Source organism: Eublepharis macularius, chromosome 12, assembly GCF_028583425.1.
Source record: "Eublepharis macularius isolate TG4126 chromosome 12, MPM_Emac_v1.0, whole genome shotgun sequence".
Taxonomy (NCBI): domain Eukaryota; kingdom Metazoa; phylum Chordata; class Lepidosauria; order Squamata; family Eublepharidae; genus Eublepharis; species Eublepharis macularius.
In genome coordinates this window covers 37,615,667-37,642,863 of record NC_072801.1, presented here as the reverse complement: position 1 = coordinate 37,642,863, position 27,197 = coordinate 37,615,667, and the positions used below count along the sequence as shown (strand labels likewise).

General features: G+C 44.1%; 1 protein-coding gene across 4 annotated transcripts in view; it reads left to right on the top strand.

Annotated features, from left to right (window-relative positions):
• The window catches only part of MED24 (mediator complex subunit 24), a 64,821-nt gene that overhangs the window by 31,757 nt on the left and 5,867 nt on the right, over positions 1 to 27,197 (top strand). For 2 of the 4 annotated variants that reach the window (XM_054994906.1, XM_054994905.1), the window contains exons 12-23: positions 2,018 to 2,104; positions 2,579 to 2,690; positions 4,487 to 4,629; positions 6,484 to 6,521; positions 10,176 to 10,258; positions 11,843 to 12,021; positions 13,118 to 13,217; positions 15,877 to 16,052; positions 16,686 to 16,950; positions 18,657 to 18,838; positions 23,604 to 23,697; positions 24,954 to 25,053. In XM_054994906.1, coding sequence (XP_054850881.1) covers positions 2,018 to 2,104; positions 2,579 to 2,690; positions 4,487 to 4,629; positions 6,484 to 6,521; positions 10,176 to 10,258; positions 11,843 to 12,021; positions 13,118 to 13,217; positions 15,877 to 16,052; positions 16,686 to 16,950; positions 18,657 to 18,838; positions 23,604 to 23,697; positions 24,954 to 25,053 — 1,559 coding nt within the window. Of the gene's footprint in view, positions 1 to 2,017; positions 2,105 to 2,578; positions 2,691 to 4,486; positions 4,630 to 6,483; positions 6,522 to 10,175; positions 10,259 to 11,842; positions 12,022 to 13,117; positions 13,218 to 15,876; positions 16,053 to 16,685; positions 16,951 to 18,656; positions 18,839 to 23,603; positions 23,698 to 24,953; positions 25,069 to 27,197 lie in introns of all 4 variants that reach the window. The other 2 variants (XM_054994904.1, XM_054994903.1) reach the window with 1 other exon arrangement.

Here is a 27,197-nt window from a genome sequence, read left to right as displayed (position 1 = left end):
CGGTAAGTCAATCTCGGCTACCTTGAAGGGGGAGTCGCTCGAAGAGTTGGTGCGCAGGGCGGTGGTGGAAGCCATAAAACCCTTTGTTGACAAGCTGAACGAAACTGATCAAAGGGTGGGCTTAATTGAAAGCGAAGTGAAAACCATTAAGGCAGCAGCGGGGGGGGCAGAGAAGTCTGCTCTGGAAAGTGCGTCACTTGTGAAGGCTACAAAAAAGGAGCTGAAGCTGGTTGAGAACCAGCTGATCGGGCTACAGATGGAACGAACGCAGACAATTTTGCGTCTCCAAAACGTGAAAGAGGAGGAAAAAGAGGATCTGTGGGAGGTGGTCTCGGAACTATTGGCGATACCCGCGAGGACGACTAAAGAAGAAGTTAAAAGCGCCATTTTGGAGGTCCGTCGGGCTTCTTCAAAATATGCAACAAAGCGACAGTTGCCTCGTGAGATCATTATTGACTTTTCATTTAAAAAGATTCGGGACACCATCCTATATAACTCATACAATGCGGATTTGGACTTTATGGGTTTGAAAGTCAAGATTTTGAAGGACGTTCCATTTCTAGTCCGGAAACGGCGTTTTAAATATAAAAAGTTTGCAGCTCTTCTGAGGGACCATGGAATAAAGTATAAATGGTTATTCCCGGAAGGAATATGGTTCAGATATAAAGATCAGGCCTATAAGATATTATCAGAAGATCAACTAAAGGATTTTGAGAATAAAAACCCAGAACTCTGCTGCACCGAGAACGAAGAAAAGGAGGAGCCGGAGGGGGGGGGGAGGAGGAGGAGAGCACCGCAACAGCGGTTGCACAGAGAGAACTGCGTCCGGGACCTAGAAGGGGGAGGAAAGTTTAATCAGAATTTGAAATGTTTATTCTCTGTATGATTAACCACTCCATCATTATCCTATGGAGCTATTTTTGTATTATGACAGTATGAAGGGAAAATATTGAAGTGTAGTGTTTAGTGTTTAGTGTTTGTAGGTTATCCCCCCCCATTTTCTTTTTCCATCCCTTTTGTCCCTTCCCTCTCCCCTTTCCTTGTGATAGTCTTGTGTAGTGCTGTGTAGTGTTTTGTAGTTATGAAAAATAAAAAAAAATTATAAAAAAAAAGCTGAGGGTTTTTTTTTCGAGTTTGCCTGCTCACATGTATCTGTGTAGGTTCATCTGTGGCTTAACTGGCAGTGGGGCAGGGGAATTTTTCTAAAATTTCCTTGCTGGCTGCTTGGAGAGCATTTTGAAGCCAACCTCTTAAGTGTTTTACAAATCTGTTTTTGGGAATGTGTGCATTTGTGTGCACCGGCATAAAAACTCCTGGACTTATTTCCGTTCTTAATGACAGCCTTACAGGACCTTGATTCAGATTGGGGCAGAGGCATTTTTAATCCTGTCCCCTCTGCACCATTTCTGAGATCTGAATTCCCCTCACTAACGTTGTTCTTTGATTCTCTTTCGTAGCACTTGTATGCTATCTTTTTTCCCATGTCCAAATCTTGACCCCATTCCAGAGCTCCGCTGTGCAAGCCTGCAACATTAAGATTTAGAAAACAGTAACAGATCCATGTTTGGCTTTTCCGTTGTGTCTTCTTTGGTTCATATACTGTCTTGGGGGGTTTCCCTTCAGCCACAAAGACTAGAAACTGCTCATTTCTTTGTTTGACACACGGTGATATGCCTCTCTCAGACTCAATGTGAGAACAGTGGCTCCAGTTCCCATGGATATATTCCAATAGTAGAGATGCTACCTTCTAGCAGAAAGAGCCTTCCGGAGACTTAATCTAGAAATCTAGAGCAGGAATGCAGCTGCGTAGAACCCACTGTTAGAAAAGTTCCTGTAGGCACTTCCAAATTTTCTGGCTGTATCCCCCCCTTCTTTTGAGCCATGATTCCCATTATCCTCTTCTCAACTTACTGTGTGTAGTTCAGTGTTCATTCTAAGGTGGCACTCCTTCCCCATCCTATACCACATTCCTTCTGATATTTGTACATGTCTTTCCCCTCTCCTTTTGTTGTTCCAGCTGTGACTGTACCAGCCTCCTCCTCCAGGAATGCAGCAAGCAGGGTTTACTCTCTGAAGCCAACATGAACAACCTTGTAGCCAAACGGTAGGCTTGGCTTAAAATGGTGTGGGCCAGAAATAGGGGATTCATGGTGGTGCGCAATAAGTAGCATCTGGGTTGCCATCAGCAGACCTTGCTCAGCTCTCACAACACAAGCGGTGGAGAAGATGGCGCTTGTCTGCAAAATTAATGGGTCAGCACGCTCCTTAGAACCTCCAACTGTCCTTTCCCCCCAGTTTCCTTACATCCATGAGAACTCTGCTTTTTCTAACTTGCTGACATTCTAAGGAAGGCAAAAATTATTGGGCCTGGATTTGCAACAGTGACCTGAACCCAGTGTAAACAAGTCCAAAACTTCTGCCTATTAAAAGTTAATTGTCCTGAATTTCACCACAAGGTGGAACGAATGGGGTTTTGATATCTTCCTGTTGGGATTTGTGTGGCATAGAGTGGTTCTGTCTTTGTTAACACATTTTCTTATTGTAAAGCCATAGCTCTTTTTCTTCACACTCCACCCAGGACTGCTGACAGAGAACATGCTCCCCGCTTAAAGTCTGCCGAGAATGCCAATATTCAGCCCAACCCAGGCCTCATCCTGCGAGCGGAGCCCACGGTTACCAACATCCTAAAAGTAGGTGCTCGCCTGTTCATGGGTTATCTGGGAATACCTTGGCGTAGAATTTCAATCTTCGTGTTGCTTAAAGGTGTTATTTGGCAGCTTTTCTCTCCAAGGTACTCAGAATGATGCTTTGACCTCACAATAATCCTGTGCAGTAGGTTAGGTGGAAAGGAAGTGACTCTTTACAGCCCATGTTCTTTGTGTGGAGGGGGTGTTTCCTACGTTGCAAGCCCGTGTGAGCTGCTGCAGGGCTGAGGCATTCTCTTGAAGTGTCTGTTTATCCACCCGCCTTCCTGATTTGATGAAGATAGTTGGAAGTAAGACCTTTGTGTTGGATTATTTAAAACAATTACACAAAGGGAAAAGAAATATCTCAGAGAAATTATGAACCAAAAAAGAAGTGCCTCAGAATAATTATGAACCAGATGCACAGAGAATGCATTATGCAAATTCTTGCATATGTTCTCATATGTAAACTGTATAAAAATCTGTGTTTACCATACTGTCAAAAAGCTGTGGCCCATTTCAAACATTGTATCAAACCATGGGCTGTATCCGACAATGTGCAAGTGGAAAGGAAGATGTACTTAGCATAGTTCTGCTTGTGCAATCAGTAGCACGGAGGCTGCAGTGATATATTGTACCTTAATATAACTTCTATTAAAGCAACATGGGGAGGGGTATGAGGCCGTGGCAGGAACAACAGACAGTTTGTGTGATTTAATTTTATTTGCTTTTGAAATTGTATCAGAAGTAATACTTGGTTGCTGTGTTTTGCACATGTAGGAAAGACAGTGGGGATACAGTCATTTTCACTTAGTGAGAATGCACAGAGGAGTAATTTTAGCTCTTTGCTTCCACAAGGACTGTTGTGATTTGCAAGGCCACTGCAAACTGTAGTTTCTGCTTCTGGTTAGCCAACTGATAGCAAGTCATGGTTTATTTTATTTTACTTCATTTATAGTCCACTTTCCTCCCCAGTGAGGATCCAAAGTGGCTTACAACAATCTCCCCATCTCCATTTTATCCTCACAACAACCCTGTGAGGTAGGTTAGACTGAGAGTAACTAGCTCAAAATCACTCAGCAAGCTTCCACGGCAGACGTGAGATTTGAACCTGTGTCTCCCAGATCCTTGTCTGATGCTCTAACCATTACACCACACAGAAGAGATCGGAAAGGTCACTAGATGCAGTCTTCTGCCATTAAGTAGAACGTCTTCTCTGCATTGGGGTTTCCCAGGGTCACCTCACCACACTTTCACTTGCAGTACTGGTAGAACCATCCTAAGTAGAGTGACTTCAGTGGACTTAGAAGGGCATATCTCTGCTTAGGATGGCATTGATGAGTGATCAAGCTAAGCTACCCACTGTAGGGAGTGCCAGGTCCCCTCTGGGTTATTATCCCATCTCTCTAGAGAGAGAGAATGTATGCGCGCACATGCATGCACACAGTGGTTTTGCTGTCCAGTAAGATGGCGTCGCTCCTATGAACAAAACAAGAGGAGAAAAATTGTGAATAAGTATAGAGTTTTAGGGAAACCTCTTCAGATACAGTACTGAAATTTCTTTGGAGGAGGAAAGAAAGAGAGTGTGCCATTTATGGATGTGAAGTCTTTGCTTTCTGTGTGGCCATGGATGCAGGCGGCCGCACGGTTGGGGAACTAGAAACTTTCTTCCCCTTCTCCAAATGCTGGTGGCTTCTATCCCAGTGTTCTGTGCAGTGTTGCTGTCAATCTATCAGGACTCGCGACAGTTATATCAAACCCCCTCCCCCTTATGTTACTTCTCTGTCCCTCTCCACTTTCAGACAATGGATTCGGACCACTCAAAATCACCTGAAGGTCTGTTGGGTGTTTTAGGACATATGCTGTCTGGGAAGAGCTTAGATCTATTGTTGGCGGCGGCAGCAGCTACAGGGAAGCTGAAATCATTTGCTCAGAAGTTTATCAAGTGAGTTTGTGTGTGTTGGACTGGGATGCACCTCTGCTAAAATCTGGGAGGTTGCATTGTCAACAAGATCAGGGAGCAAAGAACCTCCAAAGCTACAACTATAGGTGTGGGTACGTGTAAATTGTTAGAGAGAGAGCCTGGAAGGCCTGGTTTCCTAGGACAAGGTGTGTCCATCGCAAAGCACAGATCAAGATCAAAAAGAAGAAACGATGCACTCGGAGTGGGTGTGGACCACTCTCAGCTGTTGGCTGAATTGCCAAAGTAGGATGCATCTGTACGTGTAAACCCTTTGAGGAGGGGTGATTACTTTCTGTAGTGAGCTAGCTAGCTACCCCCCACCCCACCCCACCCCGTAGTGCAGTTCTCAACTTGTTCAGCTCTCCAAACCAGCCCTTTGTCTTCCAGACACAATTCAATGGGGAGCTGCTGTGCAAGGCTGGAATAATGCACTCTCTGTCATTAATCATATAAATAGCACTCTGATTAGCAAATGACAGTGCTGTTCTTTTTCTTTTCTTTCCTTTCTCACCCTCTCCCTGGCCCCATGCAATAGAGTTCCCATTGCATGGATGGGGAAACTGAGACCGTGAAATATGGTTGGAAGTTTCAGCGGGATGTTAGGTTGGAGTCAGCCATTGTGCCTATGGTGACAGTCAAGTCAGCAGCCCCCCCAAGTAGCTTACAGCAAAATCAAATGCCTGATGCACTATCATTGGGTTAGGAGTGCCCACCCCCAGACGGAGTCCACTGTGAGCAACTTGCAAATCTGATGAACTTTTTTGTTCAGTTGGATATTATGAGAGTGGAATGATGGGTGGGTGGAGGGCTGGTTCTCCAGCCAAACCACCCAAATGACCACTTTGGCCAGCACCGTGGAGTTGGGGAGGGGTGTCATAGGGGCATGGCTTATTCCCAGTCAGCAGCTGGCATTCCCTCCTGGGCTGCTGCAGCTTGGGTTTGAGTCTAGGCGGGGATAGGTATCCCTTGCTTGGGGCAGCTGAATACTTTGCACCAGCCCCAGGAGGAGGTGGAAGAGATATGGGACAGTTCCTTTTTGAGCTGGCTAGCTGGGCTGCCTGCGTATTGGAACCCTTCTCTGTTACAATGCCAGCTGCCTGCAGGCAGAAAAGAAACAAAGTAGTTGGTTCCCTTGCTCCTGCCCAAGGAAAAAAGACCCTGCATTCTTTTTTCTTTCCCAACTTGTGGGCAGGGGTGTTGATGTTCGGTCTGTCTCTCCCCCCCTTCCAGCTGTGTCTTCTTTAATCCCATTTCAACCTTTGCTTCACTGAAAGAGCTATTAAGGGAGCCACTTAGGGGGCTGTTAAGCCTGTTGCAAGTGCCTAGCTACAAGCTCATAACTTCAGAAATGTATGTTTTAATTTTTGTGAACCGCCATGGGGCATTTTGCATTTTTTGCATGAACCGCAAATGCAGCATAGTAAATTTAATATTATTTATATGAAATTCAGAGTTCAGCCCTCCTTTTACAGGAAGGCCTGAATGGGAAGAAAGGGAGAGAGAGAATGAAGACAGGGATTAGGATTTGTCTGGGTCAGATCCGTGCAAAGAACAGAAGTTCACTACTTTTGAACAGTGCCTGAATTCAAGGCCCACACAAGCTGTAGATTCAGCCTTAGTCAAGGCACTGCTGTTTGGCCTTTTTTCTGTATTAACCCACCTGTAAAATGGGAATAATCTGAACCTACCCAATGTTGCACTTTGCATGTTGAAAGTCCTACAGAAATTCTTTGAAAAAACATATTTGGGAAGCAATTTAGGGTATTTGGTTTGCCTTCTTGTGTCAAAAAAGTAATCTCTTAACTGCCTTTCCACTTCTTTTCCTTCTTTTTTCAGGCTCAATGAATTTACCAAGCAGATAAATGTGGAGGGCTGTAAGTTCTTTTTTTTTTTTGTAACCAAGTGTTGCTGTTGCTGCTTTCATGGGTTAATTAACAAGATGGGGGTTGAAAGCAAGCCCCCCCCCCCGTGCCTGGTAGCGTAGGCAGCACCAGTCTGGCATTCCCGAGGCAACAAGGGGGGTATTGAAGTCATCACTGGGGTCTCTTTGTCTTTTTTTGCATTGCCCATTCTCCTCCGGTTAATACTTAAATTTATACTGTTGGGAAGGGGCGGGGATGTCTACCCCAACAGGGAAAGGGTTAATTTGCAGCTGTGGACTTTCTTAGCTGTTTTCCAGCACCCAGATATAGCTGGTGTCCTTTGGATGGAGTGATGTTTGAATCCCCATGTTTTCCTCCCCCCCAAGATAAGGATTCTGAATGCATTTGCATGTGATTAGACAAAGGCCTTCTGACCTTCCACTGGGCAATTGAGAGAGGGTGCTTCCAGCCAGCTGAATTTTTAAAAAAAATTTAATTAATTTTTCAAATAAGCAGTAGATAGAAAAGAAAGAAAAAGTATAAAGAAGCAAGAAAAGAGAAAGAAAAAAATTAAGGGGAAAAAGTTAAATGTATTCATAATGGTCTGCTTACAACAATAATATATCATTAAACATTCTTAGTAGATAGATTATAATCTATTAATACTATTAATAATGAGACATTTAAGTCCTTTTACATTCTTGGCAAGTTCAAATCTTTATGCTTATTTTTAATCCAATTGTAAAACGGTATCCAAAGTCCGGCAAACTCTCTTCCATTTTCCCTTTTAATATCATTTGTCAATTTATCCATTTCTGCTGTTTCCATAATCTTTTCCACTAGTTCTTCTTGAGTTGGTGTTATTTGCTGTTTCCAATGAAATGCTTATAAAATTCTAGCTGCTGTCACTCCATGTATTATAAAATGTTTTTGGTCTTTGTTGAATTCATCTGAAATGCAGTTCGATAGAAAGTTCCGGTTTAAAAGATATTGGTATCTTTAAAATTGTATGGAGCAGTGTATGTGTCATTATCCAAAATCTACGCTTTGCAAGTCCACCACATATGATAAAAAGTTCCTGTACATTTTCCACATTTCCAACATTTACTTGGCATATTCTTATACATTTTAGCCAGTCTATCTGGAGTTAAATACTATCTATAGAACATTTTAAATAAATTCTCTTTAAAGTTAATTGATTTAGTTATTTTCATATTAACCTTCCATACTTTATTCCATTGCTCTGAATCAATCTCATTAGGGGTGTGCGCTTCGGATTTCCTGTTAGGGCTCGATTTGTATAGATTCGGGGGTTCCCGAATTGGCCCCAGCATTGCTGAGCCGATTAGGGAAGCCCGAAGCAAAGCTTTCCGAAGCATTTCGGAACACTTTGGAAAGCTTTGTGTAGAGCAAAAGCAGCACTTTCCTTGCCCTTTGCAAATGCAAGAAAAGTGCTGCTGCTGCTGCTTTCAAAGCTCCCAACATCTTTTTCACCCAATGGGAGGGGGGAAGAGGGAGTTCCTTCTTTTTCCCTCCCATTGTCTGAAAAAGCCTGCCTGGAAGTTTTAAAAGCTCAAATCAGCTCTTTGCAGGGCTGCTTTGTGCTTTCAAAGCTCCCAACATCTTTTTCACCCGATGGGAGGGGGGAAGAGGGAGTTCCCTCTTCTTCCCTCCCATTGGATGAAAAAAACCCAGCCTGGGAGTTTTAAAAGCTCAAAGCTGCTGTTTTCAGGGCTGCTTTGGTTTTTAAAGCTCCAAGCAGGCTTTTGCCCAGTGGGAGGGGGGAAGAGGGAGTTCCCTCTTCCTTCCTCCCATTGGATGAAAAACCCAGCCTGTGAGTTTTAAAAGCTCAAATCAGCTCTTTGCAGGGCTACTTTGAGCTTTCAAAACTCCAGGTAGTCTTTTTCATCCAATGGGAGGAGGGAAGAGGGAACTCACTCTCCCCCCTCCCATCCAATGAAAAGCCTGCTTTGATCTTCGGTGTGCTCAGAATATTTACAGAGCGCACCAAAGCAGCTTAAATACCCGAACCCGAAGCAGCTTGCTGCTTCGGGTTTAGGGTTATTCTGGATTTTTTTCCTGCTTCGGGTAAACCTGAAGCAGGAAACCTGAATTTTTTTTCCAGCACACAGCCCTAAATCTCATATCCCAGGTTTTGTGCCCATTTAATCTTACAACCTTTTGCCCCGTCATTTTCCTTCTTCATTCGCATTAAAAATGCATACATTTTTAATCAGCTTTTCATCAGAAACACACAACAATTTTTCAAATTAAAAAAAAAAACCGAAAAAGCAACCAGCTGAATTTTTGTGCGCACCTGTGTATAGTGCTGCTGTCTGCTTTTCTAAATGTATGCAGGAAAGGACTGCTTTAAAATGGCTAGCGTGCATTCATCCACAAAAGCTCCCAGTCAGATTCCAAATAGCTCACAAGTGGGGCTGATCAGGATCCGTAATGGGTACTGGGGCAGGATCTTCAGATTTTCAGCATTGCTCCTGCCTTGTCCCTGATGTATAGGAAGCTGATGGGTACAAATCTAGTTAATTTGCGTAATTTATACCAATAAGAGGTTAGTGAGGCTAAAATATAGAGCGCCATTGACAAAGTGCTATTTTTTCTTGCATTTTCTTCTCCATTTTTGCTGTATTGCTTTAAGTAAATACTTGCAAGGAATTAATTTTTTTTTACTTGGCAGCTAGGGGCATATTAAGTGCAACTCCTGAGATGTCCAAGGCTGACTTCTGGGTCTGTGAATAGCAAAGTACACTTTATATTCAGGCACCAGTGTGAAATATATTCAGCTCTGGCCACCGTTTGCCTTGTACTGTTGAGAAGTTGAATGCAATAAGAAGTTGCAAAGCACTTTTTGCCTTCCAAAGCACTTTTTGCCTCCAAAGCACTTTTTGCCTTATTAATGGTAGTAATGGACAAGATTTCAACACAAATGAAAAGTACAGAAAATCTCATTGATACTCTGACACAGGATGTTTTGTTTTGGTGATGATAATAAAATACTTTGTAAACTGCTCTGAGTGGGCGTTAAGTTGTCCTGAAGGGCAGTATATAAATCGAATGTTATTATTGTTATTATATTAGAGAAACGGTTCCTCTTTCTGTCATATGAAGAAGCAGTGAAATGACATAAAGCAATCTATATATTGAAATAAAAACCAAAAGATAGTTTTATTGTGTTGCGTATGTAAAAATTTAGCATAGCATATGATAATGCAGGCTACTGTTGACAAGAATGTAGTTGTAAGGGTCTTGTTTTCCATCTTTGTAATAAGGCACAAGGCCCATGGATTGGATCCAGTTCAGTGTTTACATGGGCACAAGGATTTCCACTCATGAAGCGTGACTTTCTCACTTTCCCCCCTGTGCAGCAGCCTTGCTTTCACAGAAAAGGGGGAAGTCACGAAAATCATGGGACCTTGACGTTAGTCCTTGTGCCCACTGCACTCGATCCAGCCCATTCTCTTTGTAAAAGAGTTGCTGTTCTTTTTTATCCTTTTCAGGGACTTCTGTTCTATTATGATTTCAAATTCAAAAAATAAAAAGCTAAAAATATTAATGGTAGTAAGAAAATACCCACCCCTTTCTCCCTGTTATATGAACTGATTGGATTTTCTGTTCTTTTTGGTCTGGTTATCTTCTCGTCCCATCTAGCAAAAGCCGCTTCAGTCAGAGCGCTTCTCTTTGACATCTCCTTCCTCATGTTGTGTCACGTCGCTCAGACCTATGGCTCTGAGGTAGGGTATCTGGGGAGCCTGGGCAAGGTAGTTTTGCATGGTGGGGTTGTATTGAAATCTAGGGCGCCCTTTTCCTGTTGTTTCCTGGTTTGGAAATGGAAAACCATTTTCAAAATTATTTGCACCAGAATGGAATACATTAGGATCTTGCATCACAGGTGCCAGGCCTACCTTTACCCAACTCTGATTTAGTCCACAGGTCTCAAAAGGTGAGGTAAATGTTCTCCTTTCTGCCTCCGAGAAGGTGGAGTTGCTGTAAATTCAGTTGGTAACTGCTAAGAGGCGAGGTGCCAGATTTCACGACAGTTCAGAACCTGTTGCGTTTAGCTAGCAGTTTCACCTTTCCCAAATTCTAGGAATATGTTAAGTTGTTCACTGAAGAAGGGAAGCTGTCGTGCCAGTTCTCAGAGATACCCATGGCAGTCACATCACTGCCTTGTGACATCATCAGAGTCAGGTGACTGGAAAAGGAGGGGCCTGGCCTTTGGTAAAAAGGAGTCCAATCTCCACTGTTCAGGAGGACCCCACATTGCTATCTTGATGATCCTCTCAGTGGATGTCAAACAGAGGGAGAAAATGTGCTTCCTTGGCTTTTTTTTTAATTTGAATTTTTATTTTATTAATAAGATTAAAAGCCCAGTAAAAGGGCAAAGATATAGAAGACAAAGGGAAAGGAAAAAAGAATACAAAGAGAGAAAAAGAACAAAAATTGAAAATAACAAAGAAAAACAATACGTTTCATTTTCCATTTTTCTCTACACCTATCATAGTTTAACAAACATACTTTTAATTTTAATATCTCCAAAATTTACCTTTTCAGTACTACCCCCTTCTATTTATTTTCCCCAAATTTATCTTCTTAAAAATCAAAGCCACAGATCGTTAGTTCATTTCTCCTCGTCTCGTGCAGAAAGTCAATAAGAGGTTTCCAGTTAACCATAAAAATAGACAATTTTATCTCTGATCAGAGCTGTACCTTCCCTAGCGTTTCTATTGATGTATACTATCAGCAGGTTCTATAAAAAAGCGCATCTCTCTGGCCATTTGTTCCCCGTATGATTTACATTGGCAGGCCGGCCAGCAAATAAAACATTCCAATCTAGCAACTGGCCCACAGTGCTTTGCAGACTTAAAAAATGCTACCTGAAGGAATGACCCCCCGTGTTTCCTTTTTCCTTTTCTGTCTACCATATTTCCAGTATTACATATTTTAGGAGTCATTTCTCCAAGCAGACAACTTGCAGTGAGGTACAACGCTGTAGCAATGCAATTATAAGCGTAATACCATTAAAAGCAATTAAAAGCAGTGCAATAATAGCCTTTCAGATCAAGATACCAACAGATAGCATGATTGTCAGATTTTTTGCACCTAAGATTTGTAGACTGGGGTGCAGCCCTGGGTTTCCAGACTCTTTTTCCCCCCCTTTCCAGATCTAGACTATTTTACATGTCTCTTGAGCTTTTTGAATTTAGGGATTTCCTTTTAAGCGCACTTCTTAGATTATTTTGCTACTACCCAAGCTTGCCACTAGAGGGAACTCTTTCCTTTGCATGTGTTTGCATCCTGTCCATCTCGTCTTTCAGGTGATTGTTTGGGAAACAGGTCCGCCTGGGGAAGTACCTTTCTTTGAAACTTGGATGCAGACCTGCATGCCGGAAGAAGGCAAGATCCTCAATCCCGATCATCCTTGCTTTCGGCCTGATTCCACCAAGGTGGAGTCACTCGTTGCTTTGCTCAACAACTCCTCTGAAATGAAGTTAGTGTAAGTGGTTGTGTTGGTGCTCTGTTTTGAAAAGAAAATGTATTTATTTATTTTTTATTTATGTTATTTATATTCCGCCTTTCTCACTGAGACTCAAGGCGGATTACATAGTATAATGGATACTTGGATGTCTTAAGGTGATCCATACTGATGGTTGACTGGTTAAGGCCAACAAATCAAAGATCCAAGTTCTCTGCTTGCATGACATGAAGATTTTCCTTGCTTTCTTTTTCAGTGTGCTACAGAAGTTGGGTTCTAAGCCTATTGTCTGTAGTCCTAATAGTCCAAAGCATGGCAGGTGGTGCCTGCAAGGGTTTGCACTTCTGTGTAGCATTTCTGTGTGCCCTGTACACACTCCTCTATAGCTTCTGTCCAGGTCCTGTGGCTTCCTTACCCCTCCCCACTTATGGGCAGAGCTCTCTTGATGGGAATGGAGTTATGTGCCAGGAATCTGCAATGGGGTATGCATTGTGCATTCTTGTGTATTTGTCCTCTTTGGGAATAGTCTGGTGAGTTTGTGTGGCTAATAATAACAACATTAGATTTATATACCGCCCTTCAGGACCACTTAATGCCCACTCAGAGCAGTTTACAAAGTATGTTGTTATTATCCCCACAACAATAATCACCCTGGGAGGTGGGTGGGGCTGAGAGAGTTCCTAGAAGCTGTGACTGACCCCAGGTCACCCAGCTGGCTTCAAGTGGAGGAGTGGAGAATCAAACCCGGTTCTCCAGATTAGAGTTCTGAGCTCTTAACCACTACATCAAACTAGCTCTCTGGCTACAGGGGGAGGCAAAGAGCCTGTTCACTAGAGGTCTTGTTCACCCTCAGTCTCAAGAGATTTCACCACTTTGAGGACATGAAACTATGTATTTGATGTAAAAAAAAAGTGAAAAGTGAGAGTCTAAGGTGCCATGTGCTGAGCTTTGTCCTTGCCATATACATACAGACGTGCTGACTCCTCCATTCCTGTACGTTGCTCATTGCCCTGGCCCAAGAAGGGCTTAAGTGGATGAAACTGCTTTAAAGCTCTCCTGTATTTCTGACCTTCCTCCCCTCCTTTTTGTTTGCTTGCCTGCCCACCCCAACCTGCAGACAGATGAAGTGGCAAGAAGCCTGTTTGAGCATCTCTGCTGCCATCTTGGAGATTCTGAATGCCTGGGAGAATGGCGTTCTCACCTTTGAATCGGTCCAGGTAATGCTGTAGAGCATCATCCTCTTGTAAACCGTGGCAATGCACCATCACTTAATTAGGCAGATTGTGAGATGCAACTTAATGCAGAGCTGTGCCGTTTTAGACCAGGTGGGCTGAAATTCATGTTTGAGTAGTCCCCCTGCCACATGCAGACTTTCCCTGCACATAAAAATACTTGAAAATCTGGGTCCTAATTGGTCCCAGTTGGTGAATACTGACCAATAAGGGACATAGACAGACTCAATCGTTTGACTAAAATAAATGAAAGCAATTTATTAGGCCCATGTGGTAAAATAAAATGATCCGGCCCAAAAATGCAAGCAAGTGGAACAATGCACAAACTTCTAATGCATTTCAGGCAAAGAAGCTAGGACAAAATCCCTAGGCAAATGAGCATTGGGAACAAAACATAATACGTGAAAGAAGACAGATACGGCCCATGGACTGTGGGAAAACAAAGAGAGAGCAAAGAGAAGCAAATAGAAAAATGGTTCCATAACTCTAAGCTGTCCAGTTGCCTACCATCCAAATCCCCTTCCAGTCCATCTAGTTAAAAGCTAAACAAAACTTGAGCCTTCCAAGTTCCCTTGCATCTCTGCAAAGAACATTGGTAGCAGCATTGGTGCATAGTCAAATCCAAAACTCGAATCCATGTCATGCCTTTCATCAAGATCAATCAAAGTAACGTAACAGCTTGTGCAAGCTTTTGGGTTCTCCAGAACTCCTCCTCAGGCTGAATGTTCAGGAAAGGGTGGGGGGAGGAGAAAAACTCATCTTTCAAGCCGTGGTGTGAAGACCGACGTGCCTGCAAGTGGGCACTTCAGTGGGCACAGAATATCGGATTGCATCCTGGTGTGCTGGGAAGAAGAAGCAAGAATAGAAGCCATTCAGTTAAAAATATAACCGCTGCTAGTGGATCAAATGTCCCTCAATTGCCAAGTCCCTTTAAAAGGCTGAGAACAAACAGAAAATGGAAGCCTTCTAGAGGAGTCCGTAGATGGGGTTTAAGGCAAGAAGGGGAAAAAGACAGCAACACTTGGCAAAGAAAATATAGTGAGAAAGCGGCAGAGCCAGAAAGTGGCAGAATGGTAGAAAAGGGGCAGGAGAGGCAGAAAAGAGCTTGACTGAAGGAGGAGTAAAGTTTGACGACTTGAGAAGGGAAAGTCTAAGTGTTTCCCTTGAGAAGGGAAAGTCTGCTCTGTTCTTTTGTAATCTTTACCACCGATCACAGGTGGTCCCTCCTACTCTGACTCATTTTTTTTTCTTGCTGATCCAATTATCAAAATTTATGATCCCATTACTTTCTTGAAGGGGGGATAGGGGGTTAAATATGACTGGCATCTTCAATAAAAGCTCTCTTTTTTGTCTATCTTTAAAAAAAAAATAGCCCCCTCTTAATTGGTCATCCCACTTCTCAGCCCCCAGCCCAGCTGCTTGCCAGGCTGTTGAGTTCATTATAAAGTTGACTTTGCATTGCCATGCAGTTCTTTGAATGTATCCTCCTCAAATAATCAATTACGCTATCCTTGTGGCATCAGTTACAAGGCCAGGAAACTCAGCCAGATCGGTGGTTTATAGTCTTTGCTGGCCCTTGCCATGTCTCTGGGCTCCTGAGAGCAGGCGGTCAGGTGGCTTCTCATTCATTGAGGTTCTTGTTCCTCATAACTGGTCCTAAAACAGACCAAGCTCAGAGATCTTCAGAATAATCCAACTGGATATCTTCCAAGTTTGGAGACTCAGTGTGCGGGTTTACTTCTAAGGCCCAACATGCTCTGCAAAGTAGCATAACCAAAAATACAAGCCTTGACCTTACAATTGGGAGACACAGCAGAGAAAAGAGAAACAAGTGTTCAGTGCAAATAAATGCAACTTCCCTGTACTTGGGCCTTAATTCTGCTGAGTTTTATGAGTGTTGATCTGGGGAGGATGGGAGAGAGAGCTGAAGTGTTGGGGAATAAGTGCCTGGTGTGAGAGGTAGCATAGCAGAATGGGCGGAGTGCTAATAAGGAAACCTGTTCAAGGTGGTACAGCTGAAGGAGCAAAAGATGCAGGTGAGATTTTGTTAGAGCACAAAAAGGAAGAAGAGGGTAAAAGGCTCAAGCACAGAGTTTGCATTAGATGGAGGAAGCGATAGGAATCCAGTCAAAGAGGTGACCGATTTTGATTGCCAAGTTCTGGCTGGAGTGTTGAGGTCTGAGAGGTGAAAAGGGGCAAGAGAGTAAGGTTGCAGGTATCATGGCAGAATATGATAGTGCATCTCTGACCTGGGGTTGCCCCTGTGAATCTGGGTACAAGCCGAGATAAAGGGGCCAGCTTGTTTTAAGAGAGGCGCTTAATGCAGCTGTGTGAACTGATGTTTACATGGAAGTGTTTGAGAAGATGCAGGATGTGAGCATGGAAGTTCTGCCAAGGGTGGCTTTGCAAGTATGGGTTACGTAGAAGAAGAGTATGAGGTCTTTTATGCAAAACATGGCAGTGACCCCAGCTCAGCCCTCACATTTTAGACCAGGGCGAGCAGAGAGCAGGGTGTATGCTGTAAAAAGTCTCACCTGACCCAGTTTAACTTTCCATTTTGAGTTTCACAGCATACCCCTTTTATGTTAAGCTACTCTCTCCTTTCTCTCCTTTCTCTCCTATCTCCCCCTCCTTGCGTACCAAGAAAATCACAGACAATATCAAGGGGAAGGTGTGCAGTATGGCCGTGTGTGCCGTGGCCTGGCTGGTGGCCCACGTTCGCATGCTAGGCTTGGACGAGCGGGAGAAGTCACTGCAGATGATTCGGCAACTGGCCACTCCCCTCTTTGGGGAGAACACCCTGCAGTTCTACAGCGAACGGTGAGTGGCTGGAACAGCGCAGTCCTTCCAGGCTGTAGCAAAGGATTTAAACGAGGAATCTTCCTTCCTTTTGCAGGAGGAAGGGGGGTACTGCTGGGAGTTTGGGGCTCTGGTGTCATCGTGACAGCAGTCAAATAAGCCTTGAGAAGTGGACAAGTCCAGAGATACAAACCCTGCATTGCATGGTATCGAGTTTCTGTTCTGTGCTGGTTTGTAGTTTCCTGTCCACATGCTGCTCATTGGTGTGACAGTCACAACAATGGCTAACCTGAAAAAGAGATGGAAAATCTCTGGGCTTTAGAGGCCAGTTGTTTGGGAAGGTTCATTACACAATGCAGCCGGGGCTCAGTTGAGCAGGACTTGAGCGGTTGTCCTTTCCTCCACTCTGCCCTATAAACTCCCCCACCCCCCCACCCCCGTCAGTTTCATCTAGAAATGAGGCACAGTTGGAGCTACTTGGATCGCTGCCAACCTCCATGGCCTGTCCCAGGAACCTCTTCCTGCTTCTTTTCTGCAGGGACTTCTGGGAATTTGGGGCCAGTGGAATCTTGGCAGCAGTCACACCCCAACCTTGAGAAATGGGTAAGTCTGGTGACAGCCTTATTTTTCTCTTCCTCCTCTTCCATCTGCCAGAGTGGTGATCATGAGCTCCATCCTTGAACATATGTGTGCTGATGTGTTACAACAGACAGCGGCTCAGGTCAAGTTCCCGTCCACCGGGGTGGACACCATGCCTTACTGGAACCTCCTTCCTGCTAAGAAACCCATCAAGGAAGTGCTGACAGGCGTCTTCTCCAAGGTGTTGGAAAAAGGCTGGGTAGACAGCCGGTCCATCCACATCTTTGACACCCTCCTGCACATGGGTGGCGTCTACTGGTTCTGCAACAACCTTGTCAAGGTACGGGAAAGTCGGGCGGGGTGGGAGGAGGTGCTTTCCTGTAATCCTCGCCAACTGTTCTTTAAAGAGGATTGGACTTCTGTTTACCCTTGTATTACCACCAGCGATGGTGGGGAAGAGGAGAAGGTAGGAGAGAGAGAGAGAGACAGGAGGCCTGCCTGAGACCACCCTGGAAGTTCTGGCTGCACAGCTGCTGTGCAAACCGCCTGCTTCTCATAACGCATGCTTTTTATACCGTACTGCAGAAACTGCCCATCACAGTGGATTCCCCTAACGTGCTCACAAACATGTCAGCCTACATGTCTGGATTTTTTTCTTAACGTGTGTAACAAGGTTTGCATTTTTTTAAAACCAGCAGCTGCTCTAGTTGTGCAGAAAGGCCAGTTGTGTGTTTATTTAAATTTATAATGTTTATAAATACTCTAAACTGTATAATGCCTCAGTAAAATAATAATAAAATTATGTTAAATTATACCAACTAATGATCAAACGTCAGATTTGCAGGCATGATTGAGTACTCACAGAAACGTCCATTTTTGCTGACTCTGGTTTCTAACGCTGCCCCCCCCCCAAACCCAACATATTCTAGAAGGTGGGAGTGACGAGAGAAGACTGCCTTGGGTCCTCTGCAGTTGCATGCTGTATTTATTTATTTACAACATCTGTGCCCTGCCTTTCCACCCAATTAGGGCCCTCAAAGTGGTGAACAGTTAAAGAGATTAAAAATATTTAAAATGGTTTGGGACCAACATGCCCAAAGGACCACTGGCTCCCACCTGACCACTGCAGTCATCTTCAGAGGCCTTGCTTTGGATGCCCCTGCCTTCTAAGACTAGGTGGGTGGCACGTTGGGAGAGAGGGCCTTCTCAGAAGTGGCACCTCAGCTCTGGAACGCTCTCACCTGTCCCCTGTTGCCACCTTCTGCCAGTAGATGAAGACTTTTTTGATATGCTTGGCATTCCCTCAGTGATTCCTCCTCCCTCCCCAATGTCTTAACTGCTGTTTTAATCTTTTGTATTTATTTTAAGCTCTTGTTTTAAGTTTTTTTAATGATGTGTTTGTGTACTGATTTTAATGGTTTCTAAGATGAAGCTTTAAATTATTTTAATATGTTAGCCCCTTCAGTGGTCCTATGAGGGGCAAAAGTGGGATGAAAATCATGTAACTAAATAAATTTTTAAAATCAACTTTTAAAAAACAGGACATGTATATAAAACTGACAATTAAAAACAAACAGGACGGAGGGTGAGTAAAGGTACGCCTGACAAAACAGAGAAGTCTTCATCCATTGGCAGAAAACAACAATTGAGAGGAAGCGACATCTCACTGGGGAGGAATTCCATCATTTTGGTACCATGACTGTTGTAGATTGAAGGAACCTGTGCAAGCCTCCGTCTTTTGATCTGCAAGATGGTGGCGCACACATGGCTCAGTTATACATCTGGGTCTCTCTCCTTCCTTCTTTCTCACAATAGGAATGTCTTTTCGCTTACATTTGACCATGCATTGCTTTTCTTCCTGTGGGTAGGGAAGTCTCAGTCCTGCAAACACTGTCGCACCACTGGGGAAGGAGATCTGTTTTGAGTTTTGCACACACCGTTATTGTACCATAGCCTCCTTAGAATAGATCAGCCCCTGCAATGTTAAACAAGAGGGAATGGATACTAACCAATCCATCTCTGTCATGTTGCTTCTGTTAATCTTAGGAGCTGCTAAAGGAGACACGGAAAGAGCATGCTGTGCGGGCTGTAGAGTTGTTGTACTCCATCTTCTGTCTTGACATGCAACAGCTGACACTCACCCTCCTGGGACACATCCTGCCCAATCTGCTGACAGACTCCTCTAAGTGGCATATGCTAATGGACCCTCCAGGCAAGGCCCTTGCCAAGTAAGAGAGAGATGCAGAAGCCCAAATTCTCTATCTAAGAAGCTGATCCTGACACTGTAAATGAAGCACATTGGCACATTTTTCCTCCTTATTTTTGCATAATCTTTTTGTTTCTTCCCAATGGGAAGGGAGAAATTGTGGGGGTTCAGAGCACTGAAGCCCTGTCCCCCTCCTCACCAGAAATTGTGTCTGTGCCTCCTGCTTTCCCCAGGAAACTTGCTGTCACACCATGAAAGATAGAAACTTGTTCCCCTCTTTCAAAAGGAAGCATTCTGTTGAGGGCTGAAGAGTTGACAGGTGAGAGGGGGAGGGAGGGAGGGAGGGAGGGAGGGAAGAGAATCCAGCAAGATATAAGAGTGTAAAAAGTGACCAGGATTCCCCAGTGGCAGCATTTGGGAATATAGCCCCGGAGTCCTTTCTTTCTTTCACTCCCCAACTGCCACATCCTCCTAGAAATGGAGTCCTGGGGGTCGGTTGCCTCCTTGCCTTTAAGGCTACATGTTTACAGTCACTGCCGTCATTTAGAAGAATCCCTGTTTCGACCATCAGTGAAAAAGAGGTGGCATTTCTCAGCTGCTGTGTGGCTGTTGTGGCTCTCGTGCCATCTCTGTAAACCTTTAACCCAGCTTCCCTCTAGAGCTATCAGTAGAACCCAGAAATATGCTTTCCTCATCATCCACTCTCATTGTGATATCTTTTAGTCAAGAGCTCACTGAGGGGCATTAAACTTGTGTCTGGGTTATGTCATACTGCAGACGAGGGCCCATATGATTGAACGCTCCACATACAAAACTGTTCCTTTCTACATATAAAAACCTAGTGTGAGAAGCAGAAGGCTGGACCAGGATCCTTTCCCCTGGCCTGTTAGCTTCCTTCGTAGATTGCTGTGTATGGAGGAGCATTTGCTTGTGTGAGCCCTCAAATGTAGGTTTATCATCTCTGTAGGAATGAGGCCTAAGTCTTCTGGAAACATCACTGTGTAATTTTAAGCCTATTGACTCAGAAGTAAGTCCCACTGAGATCAATGGGGCTTAATCTGTACTAGGGGCAACAGAATACAGTTGCTGGTTAGAGCTAAAGAGTTGTTCCGAGTATTCTCCTCAGAGCGTTTGTGATGTTCTCATTTCCACCTAATACAGTTCAGTCCTGGGCTACGGGTGCAGCACAGTGAGTTGGCAGAAAGGATCGTACCACTTCACAGCGCAGGGACAGGGTTACGTGTTTTCAAAGTTCGTGTGTATTAATAATACCCTGTAATTGGAGATCAGATGCAGTGTGAAGAAGCTTCTTTCGTTCTGATGTGCTATTCTTTTTTTATTTGCGGGGTGTAAGGTTTTTGATTTAAACCATCTTTGAACGTTTATTGCAGCTCCTTACATTACTTTAAATTTTACTTCAGGAGGCCTCTGGTCACAATCAACACTCCTTTTTTTCTCCACATGCATAGAACTTCAGTTGTTCTCTACCTAGGTTTTTTTTTACCGTAAGAACACCTTCCCTTTGGGGTTTGAATCCCACCTCTTAACACCCTCATTGTGTAACCTGTATATTGGTGCCTCCCTGACTCCTTCAGTGTTCACAAAAGGTTTTCACTGCCACCAAAGGCTTTTGCCTTCAATCAACTGGTATTACAAGGAGGCTTAGTTATAGATGATAATATGATAGAATGGTCAGCACATGGGGATGACTGTGAGATAAAAAGGTTCCTTTATTTCAGATGAAATAGGTGTTTTGCTTAACCAGAAGTAGAATTTATTTATGTGATAGTTGCAGAGGATTGATAAAGGGTTTTGTTTTCAGAATAGGTTCATAAACTTAGTGGTTTCATAAATAGTTGTTTTATTTATTTATTTATTTACATCATGTATAGTCCGCCTTTCTCACTGAGACTCAAGGCGCATTACACAGTATGAGGTTAATACAATCAGCATCGGGTACATTTCAATACAATACCATGAGGTAAATAGATACAAGTTTAAAAGACATAGCATTAGCAAGACAGAGTAGCAAAACATAGTCAATTCTAGGACTAACATTAGACAACATGGAGCGCTGGTTGTACATAGGAGTACATATTTAAAGCAGCAGATAATATATAAGGCAAAAATAGTGATGAAGTCTATGATCCCCAACTCGTTAGTAAAGCATCTGAGACCCCATCCCTACAATACAGCCCTCCTATTTGAGTAAAAAGCCTTTTTGAATAGTTCGGTTTTGCATCATTTACGGAAAGCCAGGAGAGTGGGGGCCCTTCTGACTTCCTCAGGCAAGCCATTCCACAGGATAGGGGCCACCACAGAGAGCCCTTGTACAGGCTGCTGCTGACTTCACCCGTGTGCAGCCTGGGACTTGCAGGAGACCCTGTTCAGATGAGCGAAGCTGCCATGGCGGAACATAGGGAGGGAGGCGGTCCCATAGGTATGCTGGACCAAAGCCGTGAAGAACTTTGTATGTAATAACATACCTTGAACTGAGCACGGTAAATTATGGGTAGCCAGTGGTGCGACTGTAGGATGGGAGTGATGTTCATGTTCCTGCTCGCTCCTGATAACAATCGAGCTGCAGCATTTTGCACTAATTGGAGCCTCCTAGTTAACTTAGATGGGAGGCCCATGTATAGAGCATTACACTAGTCAAGCCTTGATGTTACCATAGCATGGATCCAAGTGGCCAGGTCAGCAGTGTCGAGATAAGACGCCATCTTCCAGACTAGAGTGAGGTTGTAGAAAGCATTTTTTGCTTCTGCCTTAACTTGTTTTTCTAGTAATAATGCTGGATCCAGTATAACCCCTAGGCTCTTAACTGCGTCTGCAAGGGTCAGATGAACTCCATTGAAAGTGGGGAGTACAATATCCTTCAAGAACTCTGCCTTCCCAACAAGCATCACTTCAGTCTTGTCTGGGTTCAGTTTCAATTTGTTGTTTTTCAACCATTTCACTATGGCTGTCAGGCAGCGATCTCAGATTTCCACTGCATCCTGTGGGGACCTGGATAGCGAGATATAGAGTTGGGTGTCATCTGCATATTGATGACATCCAACTCCATAGCTGCGAATGAGTTCTCCTAAAGGCTTTACATAGAGGTTGAATAATGTGGAAGATAAGATTGCACCCTGCAGAACCCCACAAGATAGTTCCCATTCTGGAGATAGCTCATCTCCTACGGCAACCCTTTGAGTCCACTCCAAAAGAAACAATTTAAACCAGTCCAGGGCACATCCTTGATGCCCACTTCTGTTTCTAAACGCCTCAACAGGATTGCATGGTCTACTGTATCAATGGCTGCAGACAGATCCAATAGAAGCAGTAAGGAGGTATGGCCTTTGTCTATATTCAGACGGAGATCATCCACTAATGCTACTAGTGCTATCTCTGTCCTATGCCCTGGTCTGAAGCCTGATTGGAAAGGGTCCAGAGTGCTAGAGTTATCCAAGAAGGTCTGGAGTTGGCCAGCTACTGCTCTCTCAATCACTTTGCCCAGAAAGGGCAGATTAGAGACTGGGTGATAATTGGCCACATCGTTTTTGTCTAGGGATGTTTTTTTAAGTAGCGGACGAATAAACACCTGTTTGAGCTGTTGGGGAAAGCTGCCCTGAGTTAGCAATTGATTTACGATAGACCTCAGTGGCTCACTTATGTGGTCCTTACTTGAGGTTAACAGCCAGGATGGGCAGGGATCGAGTGCACAAGTAGTAGTTTTCATAGACATCAAGATCTGTCATAGTGATTGGTTCAAAGCAGTCCAAATGTAAGCTGGATGGTGTATTTGTCATTTCTTCTATCTCACTTGCATTGCAGCTAGCATCTAGATCAGAGCGTATTCATGCTATTTTATCAGCAAAAAACTTAGCAAAGGCCTCGCAGTTAATTGTCTGTTCCTGGGACTGTAAAGGTTCAGATTTAGGGGTTAGGAGGCATCTGGATATCTTAAACAATTGGGATGGTCGTGACAGATGCACTCACAAAGGCTATTTTCCACACAGATTTTCACTAAGAGCATAAACCCACCTCTCATCCACATTGACATAGATTCACACAGGCTTTTCCACACAGCTTGCCTGGTCTAGATAGAGTAACCACTTTACACACAGGCTTCCAAAGTTTGCCTGGCTTAGACAGAATCATCGCTTTTCTCTCAGCACTCTGACTAAAACTTCAGTTCACTCCACACTTAGGGTACAGGAACTGTCCAGTCACAACAGACTTCACTTATCCATCCAGCCCTCCTCCTCCTTTCCTCAGAGGTCTGCATTTAAACACATAATAACAAATATTTAAAACCCATTAACCAGCAAAAATAGAATACAAAAGCTTATTTACATGCAAAACATTACACAGGGTGTTTTTATTTGGGGAACAATAGAAATATTATCCTACCTACAGTCTGAAGTGAGATGGCCCATTCTGCCATCTCTTTCTACTGTATGTATGGACCAGCCCTAGGGAAGCCAGACCCCTGGTGGGGGTGGGGGATCCCTCCCCCCCCCCCCGGCCTTGCTAGGCTTGCAAAAATGGTATGTTTGGGCCGATTTGGCCCCACTGAGACCTCACAAGCTCCACTTTTAGCTGCAAGAGACATCATCAGGGTTTTCAGAGCATGTGTGTGAGGAACATGGATTGGGGCCCCCTGCCTGCCAATCCTGCATTCCCCACTTTTCAGGTAAGGGGGGCTGGCAAGGGATTTGTTGGGATAAAGGAGAGGAGGTCCACACTAGACGATCTCTTGTCATCACTTCGGTCTGATGTGCCTTCCTTGCATCCTCTAGGCTGTCTGTGTGGTGCGCCTCCAGTTCTTACTGCTCCCACAACAAAGGACAGGCCTCTGCCTGGCAGCGCAAGAGACACAGAGAAGATATTGAGGTAGGCTCTTATTCCCATTCAGGTGCCCCACAGAAATACTGGGGCAGATTGGATTGATTAAACACACAAGCTGCCTTCTTCTGAGAGCCAAGCTACAAGAGACGAATTACACGAGGAGGAGCACGTGAAGGGAGTCGCAATGTTAGCCGGGAAGCTGAGTTTTAAAAGATATCAGAAGGCTTTGTCAATTTCCCCTCTCTACAGAGCCAGGGAGATCCTTGCTCAGAGGGTTTGTTAATTTCCTCTTTGCCTCTGGAAGGCTCTGTCAGTTTCACCTCCCCTTCTAAGAGGCAAAGAGGAAATAAACAAACCTGACCAGTGATCTTCCTGGCTTTGTAGAGAGGGGAAATTGACAAAGCCGATCTCTTTTAAAACTCACCTTCCCGGATAACATTGCAACTCCCTTCACGTGCTCCTCCTCGTGTAATTTGTCTCTTGTAGCTTAGCTCTGAGTCAGCCTATTGGTCCATCCAGGTCAGTATCGTCTACTGTGACTGGCAGTGGCAGCAGATGATAGGGATTGAATTTGGGATTCTCTGCTTGTCAAGCAGATGCTTTACCACTGAGCCATGGCCCCTTCCTAAGTGAAGGTCTTTGATGCTGAAACAGGCCCTGGGTCTTTTCTGACTGGCAGCAGCTCTCCAGTGTCCCAGATTGAGGCCTTTCACATCGCCTACCATCTAATCCTTTTCAATGGATGCCAGGGATTAAACCTGGGGTCTTCTGCATGCAAAGCATATGCTCTGCCACTGAGCCACAGCCTCTGCCCCGTTTGCCATAATTATCGTTTTGTTCTGCTTCAGAGAATCATAAAGAGGGACAATAGTCGGTGCCCCTCTGTCTTGTTTCTGAGATTTTACAAGGCATCTTATTGTCAAGCCAATGGACCAGAAACCATTTTTTAAATCCAAAGTTGCAATTATTTAAAAATGATACACATGCCAGTGCATTATCTCAGACTACACATAGCACTTTTGGAGGCTTTCTGATCACTCTCAGCTTGGACTGTCACTTGCTACAGGATGCAAGTTCTCTCGTGTCCTCCCCTGTTTTCTAGCCACTTCTCCTAGCCACTCTCAACTTCCATTTTTAAGAAGGTCAGTAGGGAAATTGAGTACATGAATCCTCTTTAAGAGAGGGTCCCTGTGTTTGATGCAAGCCCGTATGTGACTAACACAATCGGGCACAGAATGCTTGTCTTGTGAGTATTCGTAGTTGCCAGTTGGCTCTTGCTTTCATTTTGGTCCCTTCTGCAGGATTACATCAGTCTCTTCCCATTGGATGATACTCAGCCCTCCAAACTCATGCGCCTGCTCAGCTCCAATGAGGAAGATACCAGTATCCTGTCCAGCCCCAGTAAGTGGAATCATGGTGAGGAACTTTTCCTGGAATTAAGATGGGCCCCAACAAGTCCCCTGGAAGAAGTTGGCTAGTCTTAGCGGGGGGGGGGGGGGTGTCCTCCTGAGTTCTGGTCCTGATAAAGTTCCCTTTACTTTTCCCTTTTTAAAAAGTGCAAAAATAACTTATCCTGCTTTCTGAGAAGTTTAAGAATGAAATTTATACGTATTAAAATCATTGGAAATTTTAGTAAAAATAAGGCTACTACATATATTGTCGAAGGTTTTCACGGCCGGAGGATGATGGTTGTTGTGGATTTTCCGGGCTGTATCGCCGTGGTCTTGGCATTGTAGTTCCTGACGTTTTGCCAGCAGCTGTGACTGGCATCTTCAGAGGTGTAGCACCGAAAGACAGAGATCTCTCAGTGTCAAACAAGGTTACTACACTCTGGCCTGCCTTCAAGTGAATAAGCAAATAAGTTATGATAAACCCTTTCTGTTTGGAGACTGATGACTCACACTTTCATTTATTCATAGTTTGTGGTTTGGACATGCGACACAGTCTCCAGCCTGTTTTTACCCCCACCATGCCATCGTTGTGATAATTAAATGGTTAATTTTTGTGTCAAATGTGGTTTTCCATGGTTCAAACTGTAAACTGTCATGCAGACTTGAAAAGGAGGGTTGTTCCCCCCTTCCAGAGCATGCCCTGGGAGAGGAAAAGTAATATTTGTGCTGAATTTGGTGAGGGTGCTTGCAGACGAACTCCCTGCTGTAAAAAATGTTACATGTATTTTGACTCTCAAATTCCCTTCCAAGGGCCAAAATGGCCACACTGAACATGCTGCTTTCTGGCATGTTGCCACAGCAGAAAATTTTTATGATAGGGGTTGGCAGTTGGCAGATTCGGGTGAAAAGCAAGCAGGGATGCCTCTTTCCACCCTCACCCTGGTTGTCAACCTGGAGATGTGAGTGGAGGTGTGAGCAGGAACTGTGGCAGTAGGGCTTAGTGATAAACAGATGACCAGTTGTTTATGGGAACAGGGAGCATCGCTGTTTATCACCTCGGATTCCCATCCAGTGATTCAGAGATCTTTCCATTTGCATGTCTACCCATTGTTTTTAAGGTTTGGTTTCCCCATATTTCATTATCCTTTGTAGTTTCATTTTTCTCCTTCCTCCCTCAGTAGCAATGACATTTGGGACTTTTCTTCCATCCTGATTCCTTCTGTCTTAGTGGATGAGTTGGCAGGGACCATTTCCTCTTCTGTTGCAACAGTTTGATGATTTACAACAGTCCCAAAATCCCAACATCTTCTGCCTTGATCTAACTGTGAATCAGTGTGATCATTGAACCCTAAGCCTTGGATCCGAAGTTGCACAAGCAGAGTTGTGCTAGAGGAAGGCGATTCTCCTGCCTCACTCTTCCCATTGCAGCTTTCGTTGCCGCCCCCCCACCCCCCAGTTCTCCTTGCGTGAATTAGTAGATGCTCTCGAGGAAAAGGTGGGGGGGGCAGGTGGGTCTGCAGTATGGGGGATGGTCAGCAACATCCACCCTTCCCTTCTCTTCCGCCAGTAGAATTACTGTTGCTGTGATAGAATGAAGAAGCGGGGGGGGGGGGGCTGCATCAAGGCAAAATGAAGAAGGAACAGCAGCTGGTGCAAAAGGAAGAATTCTTTAATTATAAAGTGACTCCTATGCGTTTCGCATTAGCTTTGTCAGGGGGTTCTTCAGGGTTCCTGTTAACTTCTGTCCGCTATGTGCACTCATTGCAGAGTGACAAAGGAATTTACGGAACAGCTTTGGACCTTCTCTGTTGACTTCATAAATATCCACACATTTTGGCAGAATATTGAAACATGGATGTGTTTATGAATGTAGTTTATTGCTTATGAATTATGTAGAATTGCTTACTGCATACTCTATATAGATCTGTATAGATCTGGATCTATATAGATTGTAAGAGGCTCTGGCACTTTCAGGGATATGTTCACTAATTATATGAGACTGTGATATTTATTGTGATAGACGTAAATTGACAAGCACTCGCACTTTAAGAATGGGAGATTCTTTCATTGTGCATCAGATATACTGTTTATCAATTTGTAAACATAAGCAGCCAGTTTTCCTCAGGTTATGAAATATAATTCTTTGATGCCCAA